The following is a 12,329-nucleotide window of genomic DNA, read 5'->3' on the forward strand; positions in this document are numbered from 1 at the left end:
TTTTTAATGTTTTTGTAAAATTATTTTATTTTAGTTTTTTTAGAAAAAGCTTATTTTATTTTAGACATTTTTAAACGAAAACTGCATCGTAATAAAATGATGTATTCGTGTGAGAACTAAATTCTTTTAGAAAGGCTTAAAACCAATTAAGGCTATTCTGAGCCTTCGTATGTTATTCTATTTATTGGCCTACTTATAATTGAACCACTAAAGTATATTTTGATTCAGATTCAGAAAACGTTTAAAGATTTTAAATAATGTTAAAAAGGTTTTAATATAATTAGAATCCTCTGTAAAACAGTTAGGTAAATACCAGAGAACTGCAATGGGTGATTAAAAAATATTCACACCATAAAATTTATTGTATTTTTATTCAAATGTTCAAAATTGTTTCAACAAAAATAATCAAATTTGTTTTTAAAAAAATCAAATTTGTATGTTTTGCTCATTGCTCAATTCATTCTAATCAATTTGAATGTTTATTCCATCGACTCAAAAATGTTTTTTTTTGATTGTAAATAAAACTAAAAAAGGCAACAATCAATATGTGTGATTTATTGCTCAAATATTTATGAAAAACTTTGGGAACTTTATAAAAACATAGAGGTATGAAATTCGTTAGACATCTTTAGTAATCCCATTCTTGAATCACTCTACTCTACATTGACAATCAATAACTTACAACATGATGTTGAACCCAAATAAATAAAATTATATGCATAAGTAATCGATAAAATAGTTTTACAACCCAAAGAACAATTCTATGGGGTTGACGGCCTGTAAGACAATTTTTTTTCCTTTATATAAGCTTGAATCACTCTACTCTATATTGAAAATAAATAACTTACAATCATAATGTTGAACCCAAATAAATAAAATTATATACATAAGTAATAGATAAAATTACGACTAGAAGTGAATGTGCGAAAGAATCTTAGTACAGGTAGACTTTTTAAATATAAAATATGGGTTACATTACCTTATAGGATCCAGTCCATTCAGTTTTGTTTCTATTTTACTTGCTTTAGACAAAGCCATGCCAGCCCATGAGTCAAACCTGGTAGGATTAACTGCCAAATCAAGAGTGTAAAATTTAATTGCCTTTATGAAATCTCTGTTTTTGAAATAAAAATCTGCCAGCAAATAATATAAGCTTAAGACTTTATATGGCAACTTAAAAGCATTTGCATCCAAAGTTGGTGATTCACAACGTCCTTCAATAAACATTGTTACATAATGTATTGACTTTGAAGGATCAAGCTCCTTTGGCATCAGTGATACAATTTTTAATAAAAGTTGCTCCATATCCGATGATATTGATTCTAACTTGTATGAGTTAAATTCGGGGAGATCTTCTGGTCGATATAAGTCAAAAACTTGTATTGCCTTTGGCCAACATAGTTTGATTTGAGTAGCCTCATGATCCTCTAAATGTCTTAAACGTGCCTTTTTTTGAGGATATTTAAACAAGCAATATGTAACCTAAATGAAAAAATAATAATATATGAAAAACAGGCAGTTAAGAATCGATGAAACTGAATTTCGTTAATATTTTAAAATAAGAAAAAGTTTTGATACATTTCGGTACAATTTATCAAACTTATTTATTTATTTACCAATTTACAATTTATTACTGAGAATTCTGAGTCGATTAAGACTTAAATGAGAATGCCGATTTTTGCAATGGTCGACGTTTGGCTCTAGGCCCCATACAAACCCTGCCTTTAAAAAATAGATTAAACGTCCAAAAATTGACTTAGAACCATTAGTATCGTGATGAAAATCAGCATAACTAACCTTTAGATAAAAATTTCTTAAGGATCGGCCCATATTTGACCCTAACTCCCATATGAAGCCTATTTTAGAAATTCTGTTTTTCATCAGTAAATTGCTTAAATACATCGGAATTAAAGTAAAATTCAACATAAAAATTTCTTCATGAAGAATAAATAATTTTTAAAATATACTCATGGTGTTTTTAATAGTCCATGTGCGCGCATTAATCAAATTAAATTTAAGCAATGGTATTTAATAGGCGTAGTAATTTTACGCAATTTAAGTTCTAGTTTGTTGATGCCAGAGATCTCAGGCCTTTACAAACTTGCCAAGAATAGGCGTAAATTTTTTAAAAATGTTCGAATGTGAAATTCATAGTTACTTACGAATGCAGTTGTAATACCGCGTAAATTAAATCTCAATACATATATTTAACACCTCCAAGTCAAATGTGCATTAAAAAACTGATAAATGCGAACTTTTTATGATAATTTTAAAATTTTTGCAAAATTTAAAGTTCTCTTTCGGTGTATTTTTACCTAAAGACTTAATGCAAATATTTTGTAAATTATTTGGAGCAAATTTCATATATTGATGGATTAAATTGATGTTGCGAAAGAAAATTAAATTTTCTTCATTTGTAGCGGTCCAGCAGTGTTTATCTAAAAAGACATTTTGCTTTGCCATATGATTTGCGTAAATATTAGTGTCAAATGAAAGCTTTCTTTTTGCATTATGCCAAAATCCGGTGCGCATTAAAATATTTTATGGATATAACATTTTACGACCTAAATACGGATTTTATAAATTCACATATATAGCATCATTTTTAGCAACTTTTACACATTCACCACGAATTCATACATAATAACGACAGATAATTAAAATTATGTTTTTAAATCCGGCAAAAACATTTTTGTAACAAAAAAAAATTATTAAAGATTGTACTTTGATTCGATATTCAAACCGACTGAGATATTCTTAGTTCATTTTGTAATGCGTTGAAAAAACTAGAGATGATTATAAGAATTTTTTTTGCTAAATTTTGTGTTTGGAAATAAATTGCAAAAAAAAATATTTTTTTTTTTAATTATCAGTGTATTTTCTGAAATATGAAATTTGCGATAACTATTCCAACATTCGCTGATAGTCATTATAAATGTTTACGAATGGGTAGTATTTTTATTTGAAAATTGCTTAACCCGTATTTTTAACGAATTAAATGTTTTTTTTTTATTTTAAACCGCTATAACTTTTGCGCGCGTTAATCAAAATTATTAACGTTTTCATATTTATCATGTGTAATTATTATCCCAATCAACCACCAAATATGGTTCTTGCTAAAAGAAAAACAATTTCGAAAAAAATGTTATTCAATTCCTAAAAATTTTTGATTTTGCTCATATATCCGTAATTCTACGCAAACCTTGATCATGCGTCACTTGAATAATGAATTATTATATTTTATAGAAACTAGGCGGAATCTGGTAATTTACATCGATAAAACTTATAATATCGTAAATATTAAACAATTGTATTTTAAATAAAAAAAAAAATTGGTCATGAGAAAGCTTTTAAAACTTCTGAAAAAGGAGAAAGAATAACTTTAAAATCCAGTGGACTAAGTGCCGTTAAATAGCAGGAATAACTAAGAAGTGAACAGCCAATTGTATACATTTACTTTAGGAAGATTTAAAGCAAACAACGAGTAGAGAATTGCTAAAAAATGTGAAGATATTTTTCAAATTCGTTCATGTCCTCGTACAATTTTGTAAATAAAGTGGAGTAAATGCATTTTTTGAAATATCAAATATAGCTGTTCAATTGTTATGGCATTATAACATTAATCGATTTAAATTGTCAGATTCCGCATAGTTTCTTTAAAAATAAAAATTCCTTATTCAAGTGATGCATAAAAAAGTCCTTATTTTATTATTGGTAAAGAAAAAAATTAAATGTCTTTAGAAGGAACAAAAAAATTCGCTCTCTTTTTTCACATAATTAATAGAAAGAATATGGTCTTTAAAATTCCATAATTTTGTAATCATCCAATATTTAGTTTACAAGATATTTACATTCAAAATTAATAAAATTAAATTCCTTATTAAAGTATGAGATCCATTTAAAGGATTAGAAAGTAGAATCTAAATATTTAAAATTTTATATGAAAAACACTAACAAAAACTGAGTAGTTTTCCCACAAAATTTTAAAATTGTTTTCTTTTCTTCTTTCTGAATTCGGGCATAAGTCTTTGGATGACTAAATCAAACACAAGATAGATATCAGTTTCTATATGAAATATAAATTACGAGTTGTTGAACATTTAAAAGAATTCTGTAATCTTCGATTATTTCTTTTTTAAAGATTTTACAATAAATGATTATATTTTTTCAAACAATAAGATTGCCAGTTTGTTTATAAAAAGTGTGGACTATACGAAAATTTTTTATATACAATATTAGTTATGCATACAAAGAAAATTTGGCCTTTAAACGAAAATGGCCTATAGGCGAAGTGGACTTAAAAACAAATAATTTGTATGAAATTCGAAAAAAGCTGCAAGTGAATAGGATTGTTTTGACTTACATCCGTTTTTGGCCTTTTAGCGGAATGGACTATAAGCGAAAAGTACTGTAGTATATTTTTAATTTAAAAGTTTATTCCCATAGTCACCGATTTGGACAAAATTTTATAAACACTTAAAGGAAGGTCCACGAGAGTTGGAACTGACATTTTTCACTTAAATTTTAAAAACTGTGACAACCTTATTATTTTAAAAGCGCTTAAAAATTTCGTTAAAAGTGCTATAACTTTTTACTTGTTAAATATAATTAACAATTTTTGTATAAAATTCCTCAAAACAATTGTTTCTCTACTTTCAAAAAGTTAAAATAATTTACATTTGTGGGTTCAACCATCGCCAAAATAAAACATTATATAAAATATTAAAAAGAATACTAAAAAATTGCACAAATTAAAAAAGATTAGGAAACCTAGGCACATTATTCCCAATTAATTTCATTTTTATAGTTTGTAAGACAAACTTCGATATGAATCTTATAGGATCGCCTCCAGAAATTATTTTAACTTCTTTATGCAAGGCATACACGATGCAACCTTTTAAACAACTTAACTTATATATGTATATGCGTATATTGCACATAAATGTTACAACTTTATTTTGTAACAAGTAAGAAGTCTATATTCGCCTTTGCCGAATCTTGTATACCCTTCACCATAGTGTAAATATTAAACAATTTATTAATTTTATACAATTTCAATTTATTTCATTTTCTCGACTCTATCAAAGTAAATTTATAAAGTAGCGATACGAGTTGTTGTACAACAAACGTCTACAAAAACCACAGGCAATTGGTTTTTGTTCGAAATACTCAACTGTCAAAATTTGTTTACAAAAATGAACCAATAATTAATGGAAAATATTGCAATTATTGGTGTGCTTTCCAAAAATATGTTGTTATTTATGTATATTAAAAGTCACAGAGTTTTATTTATTTTTTGAAAATTAGAACATTTTTAAAAATACACTTTAAAATACACTTTTTCACATTTTTGACAAGTAAGTCCCCAAATAGCATTTTTTAAAAAAATAGTCAGCTGTTCAAATTAGTTTACTTTATAAATTTACTTTGCACTCTATCATTACTTTACCAATAGCAAAGCAAAAGAAACAACAACAACGAAACGAAATAAAACATACAAAAAGATACACAACGCAATGAAATTAACAGATATACAAACTGCCCCGGGCATGTTTCCTTGATGATAGATCCCATTTTGGTGTATTGCAATCCGGGGGTATAGAGGTGCTACCAGTACCTCTAGTCTGCCGGGACTATAAACTGGTGATGTTACTTCACTCTTCGGCTTGTCCTTGGTATGATTTGACATGGGGTCTAACCAGAGAACCACATAATCTGGTACTACGGGTGGCCAGTTGCCTTCGGGATCCACGTAGTGGCTGTGGTTTAAAGCCAAATTTGCGGGAAGAGTAAGTGGCGGTTAAAGGACTGATGTAAGGTAAATATTTCGGGATAATTTCGGTGCTGTTGCCGAATGACAACAGATACCTGACAGAGGAATGACTGTGGGACTAAGCGTTGGAAATGAGTTGGTGTCAATTGTATATGATACGGGATGAATGTAGAGGTATGCGGGCCTCACTCCACCCGTATACCTAAATGAGTGTGTCGTATGTTTTTTTTTATGAATGTGTCGGATAAATGAGAAGTGTGCTGGGTTGAATGATGATGGATGAAAAGTATTATACACAAGTGATACCATTAAAATTTCCCTTCCTTGTCCAGGTATGTTCAGACTAAACTCTGTTCATACCAGAATTACCACAGTGTGTCCCAGTGAGTAAGAACAAAGTCTAGGCTTATTTGATGGATTCGTACTTCGGTCTACCGGTTACGTCTCTAGGTGCTGTTGCCGAAACAACAGAGGCCATACCATCTCCTTGGTTGTAAACAGAAGTGATGTTTTACGTTTCAGAAGTTAAGCAACGGGACAGCAATGGTCAGAGATTAGATAGCTCGAACACTTGAGCAAATTGCTTATACATGGACAAGCTTTAGCCATGTACAAAAATTTACAGCTGATTTCTTCATTAAAGATTGAAGGGGCGGTGGTGAGTCGTCACAAAGCTCACCCAGTGGTTGAAAAAGACCACCGTCACGTAAAGCACTTCGGCATTCATACCCTTTTCACCAAGGTGAAGGGTATAAAAATAATTTTTGAGTGAAGGTGGTAGCGTGTGCGTATAATTGCAATTTAAATGTAAAATGTTTCTTATTTTTTTATAATAAATAAAAATAATAATGTAAATTAATTTTATATAACACAGTGAGACAAAATAGACGAAAATTTAAATACATGGGAAGTGATACTATTTTTCTGAAAGGTGGATCCGAGTAGAACAAGAATATGTTTTTGAAATTTGCCAAAGACCTCCATCAGCAAACATATTATTTATTTTATTTTTGCACCGTTGTCCAAGTTAGGAGATGTTTTTTGAAATTGCTAACAGATTTTGAAAAACAAAGTTGCGTTTTTCTCATGAATAGACATGGTTTTCTAATCAATTAATTAATAGTACGGTTCCTATAGCTATACCCAGTGTGCTTTGCTACCCTAAAAGCAATGTAAATAAAAAAACACTACGATTTTGAAGATTCTAACTATAATAGTTTTCCAGATATACATTTTTTACATATTGGGGATGCCACGCAAATTATTGTAAGTTCGCCAATTCTTCCAAACGTTAATTTAGATTTGAATGTAACCTATAAAAAATTTGAATAATATAATATTTTCCCAGATGGGAGATGTCCTATTGAAAGTCCGCCCATTTTTCTCTAAATGTTTACATGAATGTCAAAGATTTTCATGTAAAATTTTTGTATTTAATTCATATGTGAGGTTCCAATTTGGTAATCCGCCAATTTATTACCAAAATGTTCAAATTGATGTCAAAGTATTTTTGCTCTGATAGTTTCCCAGACATTTAATTCTATTTAATTCATATGGGAGGTTCAAGCCCCCTCTAATAAAGGTCCGCCCATTTTCCTCAACATGTTCAAATAAATGTTAAATTTCTTCGTGGAAAATTTGAAGATTTTAGGTCTATCAGTTTCCCAGACAAACGACAATGCCAAATTAAGCACTTTGCAAAATTTAAGGATTTCAGCTCTAAAAGTTTCTCAGATATATGAATTTATCTATTTAATTTATATGGAGCGTTCCAAGCCTCCTGATGAAAGTTCGCCCTTTTTCCCCATGCAAAATTCGAAGATTCTAACATTAATAGTTTCACAGATAAGCGATTTTTTGTATTTAATTCATATGGGAGGTACCACGCCCCCTACTGCTAGTCCGCCCCTTTTTCCTTAAATAATAATATTGACACTATAGAGGTTCCGACAAAATTTGAGAACTCTATCTGTTATATTTTCTCAGATTTACACACAGAAAAAATTAATACATAACTTGAATGAATTTTGTAATAAATTGAATGAATCGAACATGACTTTATTTCCCAAACCATTTTCATTCAGAATATTAAAAATTCATAAAATGTATGAATTTGTACATTAAAGATTTTTCTTTGTTTTTTTGCTCATTTTCTTTGATTTTCATAAAAAAAATTGGAATAAATATCCGCGTTACTTATTTATATCTTCCATTTTTAGAAAATAATCACATATTAGGGAATTTTTATGATAAATAAATATAAATGTTGGAAAACAAAATATGAAATAAAAAAAAACATCAGCATATAGCTAAACATCCATCCTTCAGAAAATGATGCATGTTACGTGCATATTTCATTGTTTTCAATCTAAAAATCATAAAGAAATAAAAAATTTTCCAAAGATAATTTCAAATATTTTTTAACAAATAGAAAAATATAAAGAAAATTTTTAATATTTTAAGTCAAGGCTTCTAGATTATGTTTAAAAATATAAAAATGAAAAAATTCATACAATTTAGGAACTTATTCTTGAATATTATTAACTTTAGTCAATGAAAGCAGTTCATAATATTTATGCTGAAACTTTTTTCTGTGCACTTTTAATATTTTCTTCATATGGAAGGTGCCAAGCCCACTATAGGAATTCCGCCCATTTTGTCCAAAAATATTCTTATGGATTTCAAAGTTGTCCATATAAAATTTTAGGACTCCAACTCGTGCAGTTTCTGAGATATGCGACTTTTAATAGTTATTTTAAATGTGGGCGTGGCACGTCGTCCACATGAAATTTTGAAGTAAAAAGTAGCCTAAAGTTCCTTCCAGACATACAGGAAGACACTGTGAAAATTTCAGAAAAATCGGTCCAAGCATATTTCTCCAGGTTACTTAAACGTTATATATGTCATTATAAAGGGCTCATCTTCTGCTTTCTAAATCCGTGAAAGAAACTTAAAATCGGTTCAGATTCAACTAAGTTACTGACTTATAAGTGCTTAAAGGTACGAAAACCCGGATTTTTACACGTAACTCAATATTTTGGAGGTGTTTGGCAAATTTAAAAAACATATTCTTGTTTTACTCGGATCCTCCTTTCAGAGAAATAGTGTCACTTTCCAGGTATTTATTTTTGTCGCATAGTGTAATTTTAGAAGAAAAATGTTTATTTGACGTAATATTTGTTTAATTATACAAAAACTTCTATAGTTTCACAGGCAAGAGGATTAATGAATTAGAAAGTATCGACCAAAAGACGCTGTTTTAAATTTTTGTTCGCTTAGAAATCAGGAGCATATTATATTCTACTTCTTAATGCGGTTTCTATGGCGTATTAATTAGATTCTTAACTCACTCGGTTCATATTTTATGGTCTCTAAAGTAGGGTATTTTTGTTCAAAATTAGGAATGTTGATGACTGAATAACTTTGGAACCAGTTATCCGATTTTAAGAAATGATGTTTCATTCGACAGGTCTTCGATTACTCGTTTTTATTATTTCATTTCCGAAGGACCCTAACTGATAATAGTCCTAAGGGAAAAGGATCCAAATTACTTGTGTGGAAGGTCTGAAGAGACTCTGAACACGGTCTTGAGCTGGGCTGGGTGTAATATAAAACTACTAAAGCTATTTCAGCGTTCATAAGTGGTGCCATGAACACTACGTCAACCAAGGCTCAGGAAACGATGCTAGATATTCCACCCATTGAAACATATACAGTTAATTAATATTCGGTTTATTTATTGCGAAATATCCCAATAAGCACTCAAAAAATTAAAATTCAAGTGCTTGTGTTTTAATTGGAATTCGACTTAAATTCCAGCTTATTTTTAAAATATTTTTCAAGTAAAAAAATGTTTGAACTTTTTTAAAGTTTTATTCAAACTTAATTTGCATTGTCAAAAAAAATTAGTAATTTTGTGATTTTCCAAGATTTAAACCGTGAAAGCAAAAAATAATTAATAAAATAAAGTGAAAAATATAGATTAAAAAATACACCGTCGAAGGTTTCAATCAAAAATTATAGTAAGTGTCATGGTAAGAAGAAATAAATTAAATGCAGAAAAAATTGTTGCATTTTTTGCTCAACGCTCGCAAGGCAACGACTCGATTCAAAATTTGCAAGTTAATCAAAATGTAAGTAATCTACCTCAAAATAAACGCTTTTTCAAGACAACACCATCAACGAAGTAATGAATTGAAAATTAATTTAGCTAAAACTCCATATGTAATAAAAGAAGATTTTATTAAGTTTGAGGCAAAAATTCAAGATTCAGATGAAAATTTTGAGAAACTAGTATACCAGAATCAGTAGAAGATGATGTTACTAAACAGTTTTGTTGGCAAGGTTCCAAAGATAAAATCGAGATAAAAAGTTTTTCAACTATGTTAGCAGTTAAAGGTACCTATTTATTTAAATTTGATATTTTAGATGTGGGATTTTCGACTAAATTTACAAATATTTCAGTTGCGCACCGCCAAAAATTTGCCGATCACAGCGAATCACAATTTGAAAAAATAAATAAATAAAATCCAGCAAGCAAAAAATCGACACAGCAAAAAACAAAGAAATCATTTTAATTTGTTGTAATATATTCTAAATGTTTCTAAACTTTACATTTTTACTTATAATTAATATTTGCAAGCAATTAAAAGATTTGTTTACATACATATACACATGTATGTATATCATTACATTATTTTAAGTAAATTTATTAAAAATTTTAATATTTAAATTTACATATTTTTTTCTTTAATGTTTAATAGTAATTTTTTGTTGTTAACATAATTTTGTGTTACATAAATATATGAAATAATTTAAATATTAAAGTCAAGTTATTGCAAATTCCACAGATCATTAACATGTTTCACAGCACATGAATTCGAAATGTGAAAAAAATTAAGATTTTTTAGGATATATTGTAAAAAACCATTTTGTTACTTAAAATATATCTATAATTTCTCGAATATTAGCTTTTGTCCTTTTACGATAACGAAAACTTGTTCTTAGCTATTATCAAAAAAGTTTTATTTTTTCAACGGCCGTTTCAAATCTCCAATTTCAGTCTTTTTGAAACTTTGTTAAACGAATTTTAAAATTTTTAGGAGATCTCATGGGGATTTATGAACAATAGATAAGAGAATAAAACGGTAAAAAAACGAATCAATACTTCTTACAGTTTAGCTGTACCTGAGATTTGAACTCGGCAGATTTCGGGAAAATCGCATTTTTTTGTAATATTTTAATTCTTTTCTGTTGTACATTTTAAACAAAGCATTTCTAGAGTATTATAGACTAGACAATATAAAATATACAGCTGTGGTCAGCTAATTGGAAACGCTATCTTTATATTGCTGCTTGACGTGATTTGTATAAAATTATGAAAATATTACGTTAGATTTTCAGTTCCAAACACTTTTATTTTATAAATTGATGTTGTTATAATAAAATGGAATGCATTTTGTTGTGGAACATTTTTTATTTCCTTTTCAAATTTAAATTTTGTTAAAATCGCCAAAAGAAAAATCAAAGAAATTTCGACAATTAATTGGAAACAGCCATATTTTATTAAAAAATTTTAAGTTTTTAATTTAATGTATAAGAAATTAAACATTATTATTATTAGGACTAATAATGAAAATTGGCCAAAGAAATACACCTGCCCTGGGTAGATCCATTTTTGTACTCCATAAAGCTTGTAAATCGTAAAAGGATATAGGAGAACAACCCTATAAAATATTTTTAGTCATTTATAACATATTAAAAATATTACACTGATACTAACGCTCCACGTCAATAATTTTCCAGAAAAACATCAGCCCACCCCAACACGGAAGATAAGACGAATCTCCAAAGCTGAACCAAAGAAATCTTCCACGGAAATCTAGGCATAAATTTGAGAAAAATTAGATATAGTGTTATCTAAGCCAACTATTTCCCGATGTTTGGTGGAATCGGGGCTTTTTGGGAATGAATCTCGCAGAAACCTTTTCCAACAAAAATTAAAAAAATTTGCAATATCTCTTGTAAATGAAACATCGTGTTGAATTTACCAGATCTTATTAGAATTAGACCGTCAATCAGTGGAATTATTACTTTGCAACTTTGAAACAGAGATTAATCGCATCAAACCTCAATACATATAATAGGTAAAATAAATGGAAAAAGCTCGAATGAGATATGGCAAATTCTTTGATTCTTTCGCGATTCTCCTCCATGATGCCCCGATACCACCAAACCTCTCGAAACAGTTGGATATGATAACGTTATATCCAATGTTTCTCAAATGTACCGCTGGATACCCTTGGATCATTTCTTTGGAGATACATTTTATTATCCGGGTTGGGGTGGGCTAATTTTTTTTTTTTTTTTTGGAAAATTTTTGACGTGGAGCGTTAGTATCAATGTCATATTTGTTAATATGATATAAATGACTAAAAAGATTTTATTTTAACAATGGGGCTGATTCCTATATCCTTTTACGATTTACAAGTATTATGAAGTTCAAAAATGGATCTACTCTGGACAGAAGCATTTCTTTGGCCTATTTTCATTATTA

General features: G+C 29.0%; 1 protein-coding gene across 1 annotated transcript in view; it reads right to left on the reverse strand.

Annotated features, from left to right (window-relative positions):
* LOC119601984 (calcineurin-binding protein cabin-1-like) overlaps window positions 1–12,329 on the reverse strand; it is a 446,878-nt gene that overhangs the window by 69,291 nt on the left and 365,258 nt on the right. Inside the window, exon 13 of the mRNA XM_037953280.1 lies at window positions 980–1,482. Coding sequence (XP_037809208.1) covers window positions 980–1,482 — 503 coding nt within the window. The remainder of the gene's footprint in view (window positions 1–979; window positions 1,483–12,329) is intronic.

The sequence above is a fragment of the Lucilia sericata genome, unplaced genomic scaffold (genome assembly GCF_015586225.1).
Source record: "Lucilia sericata isolate MDLA Ls3-8-SP2 unplaced genomic scaffold, ASM1558622v1 Contig000203F_arrow, whole genome shotgun sequence".
Taxonomy (NCBI): domain Eukaryota; kingdom Metazoa; phylum Arthropoda; class Insecta; order Diptera; family Calliphoridae; genus Lucilia; species Lucilia sericata.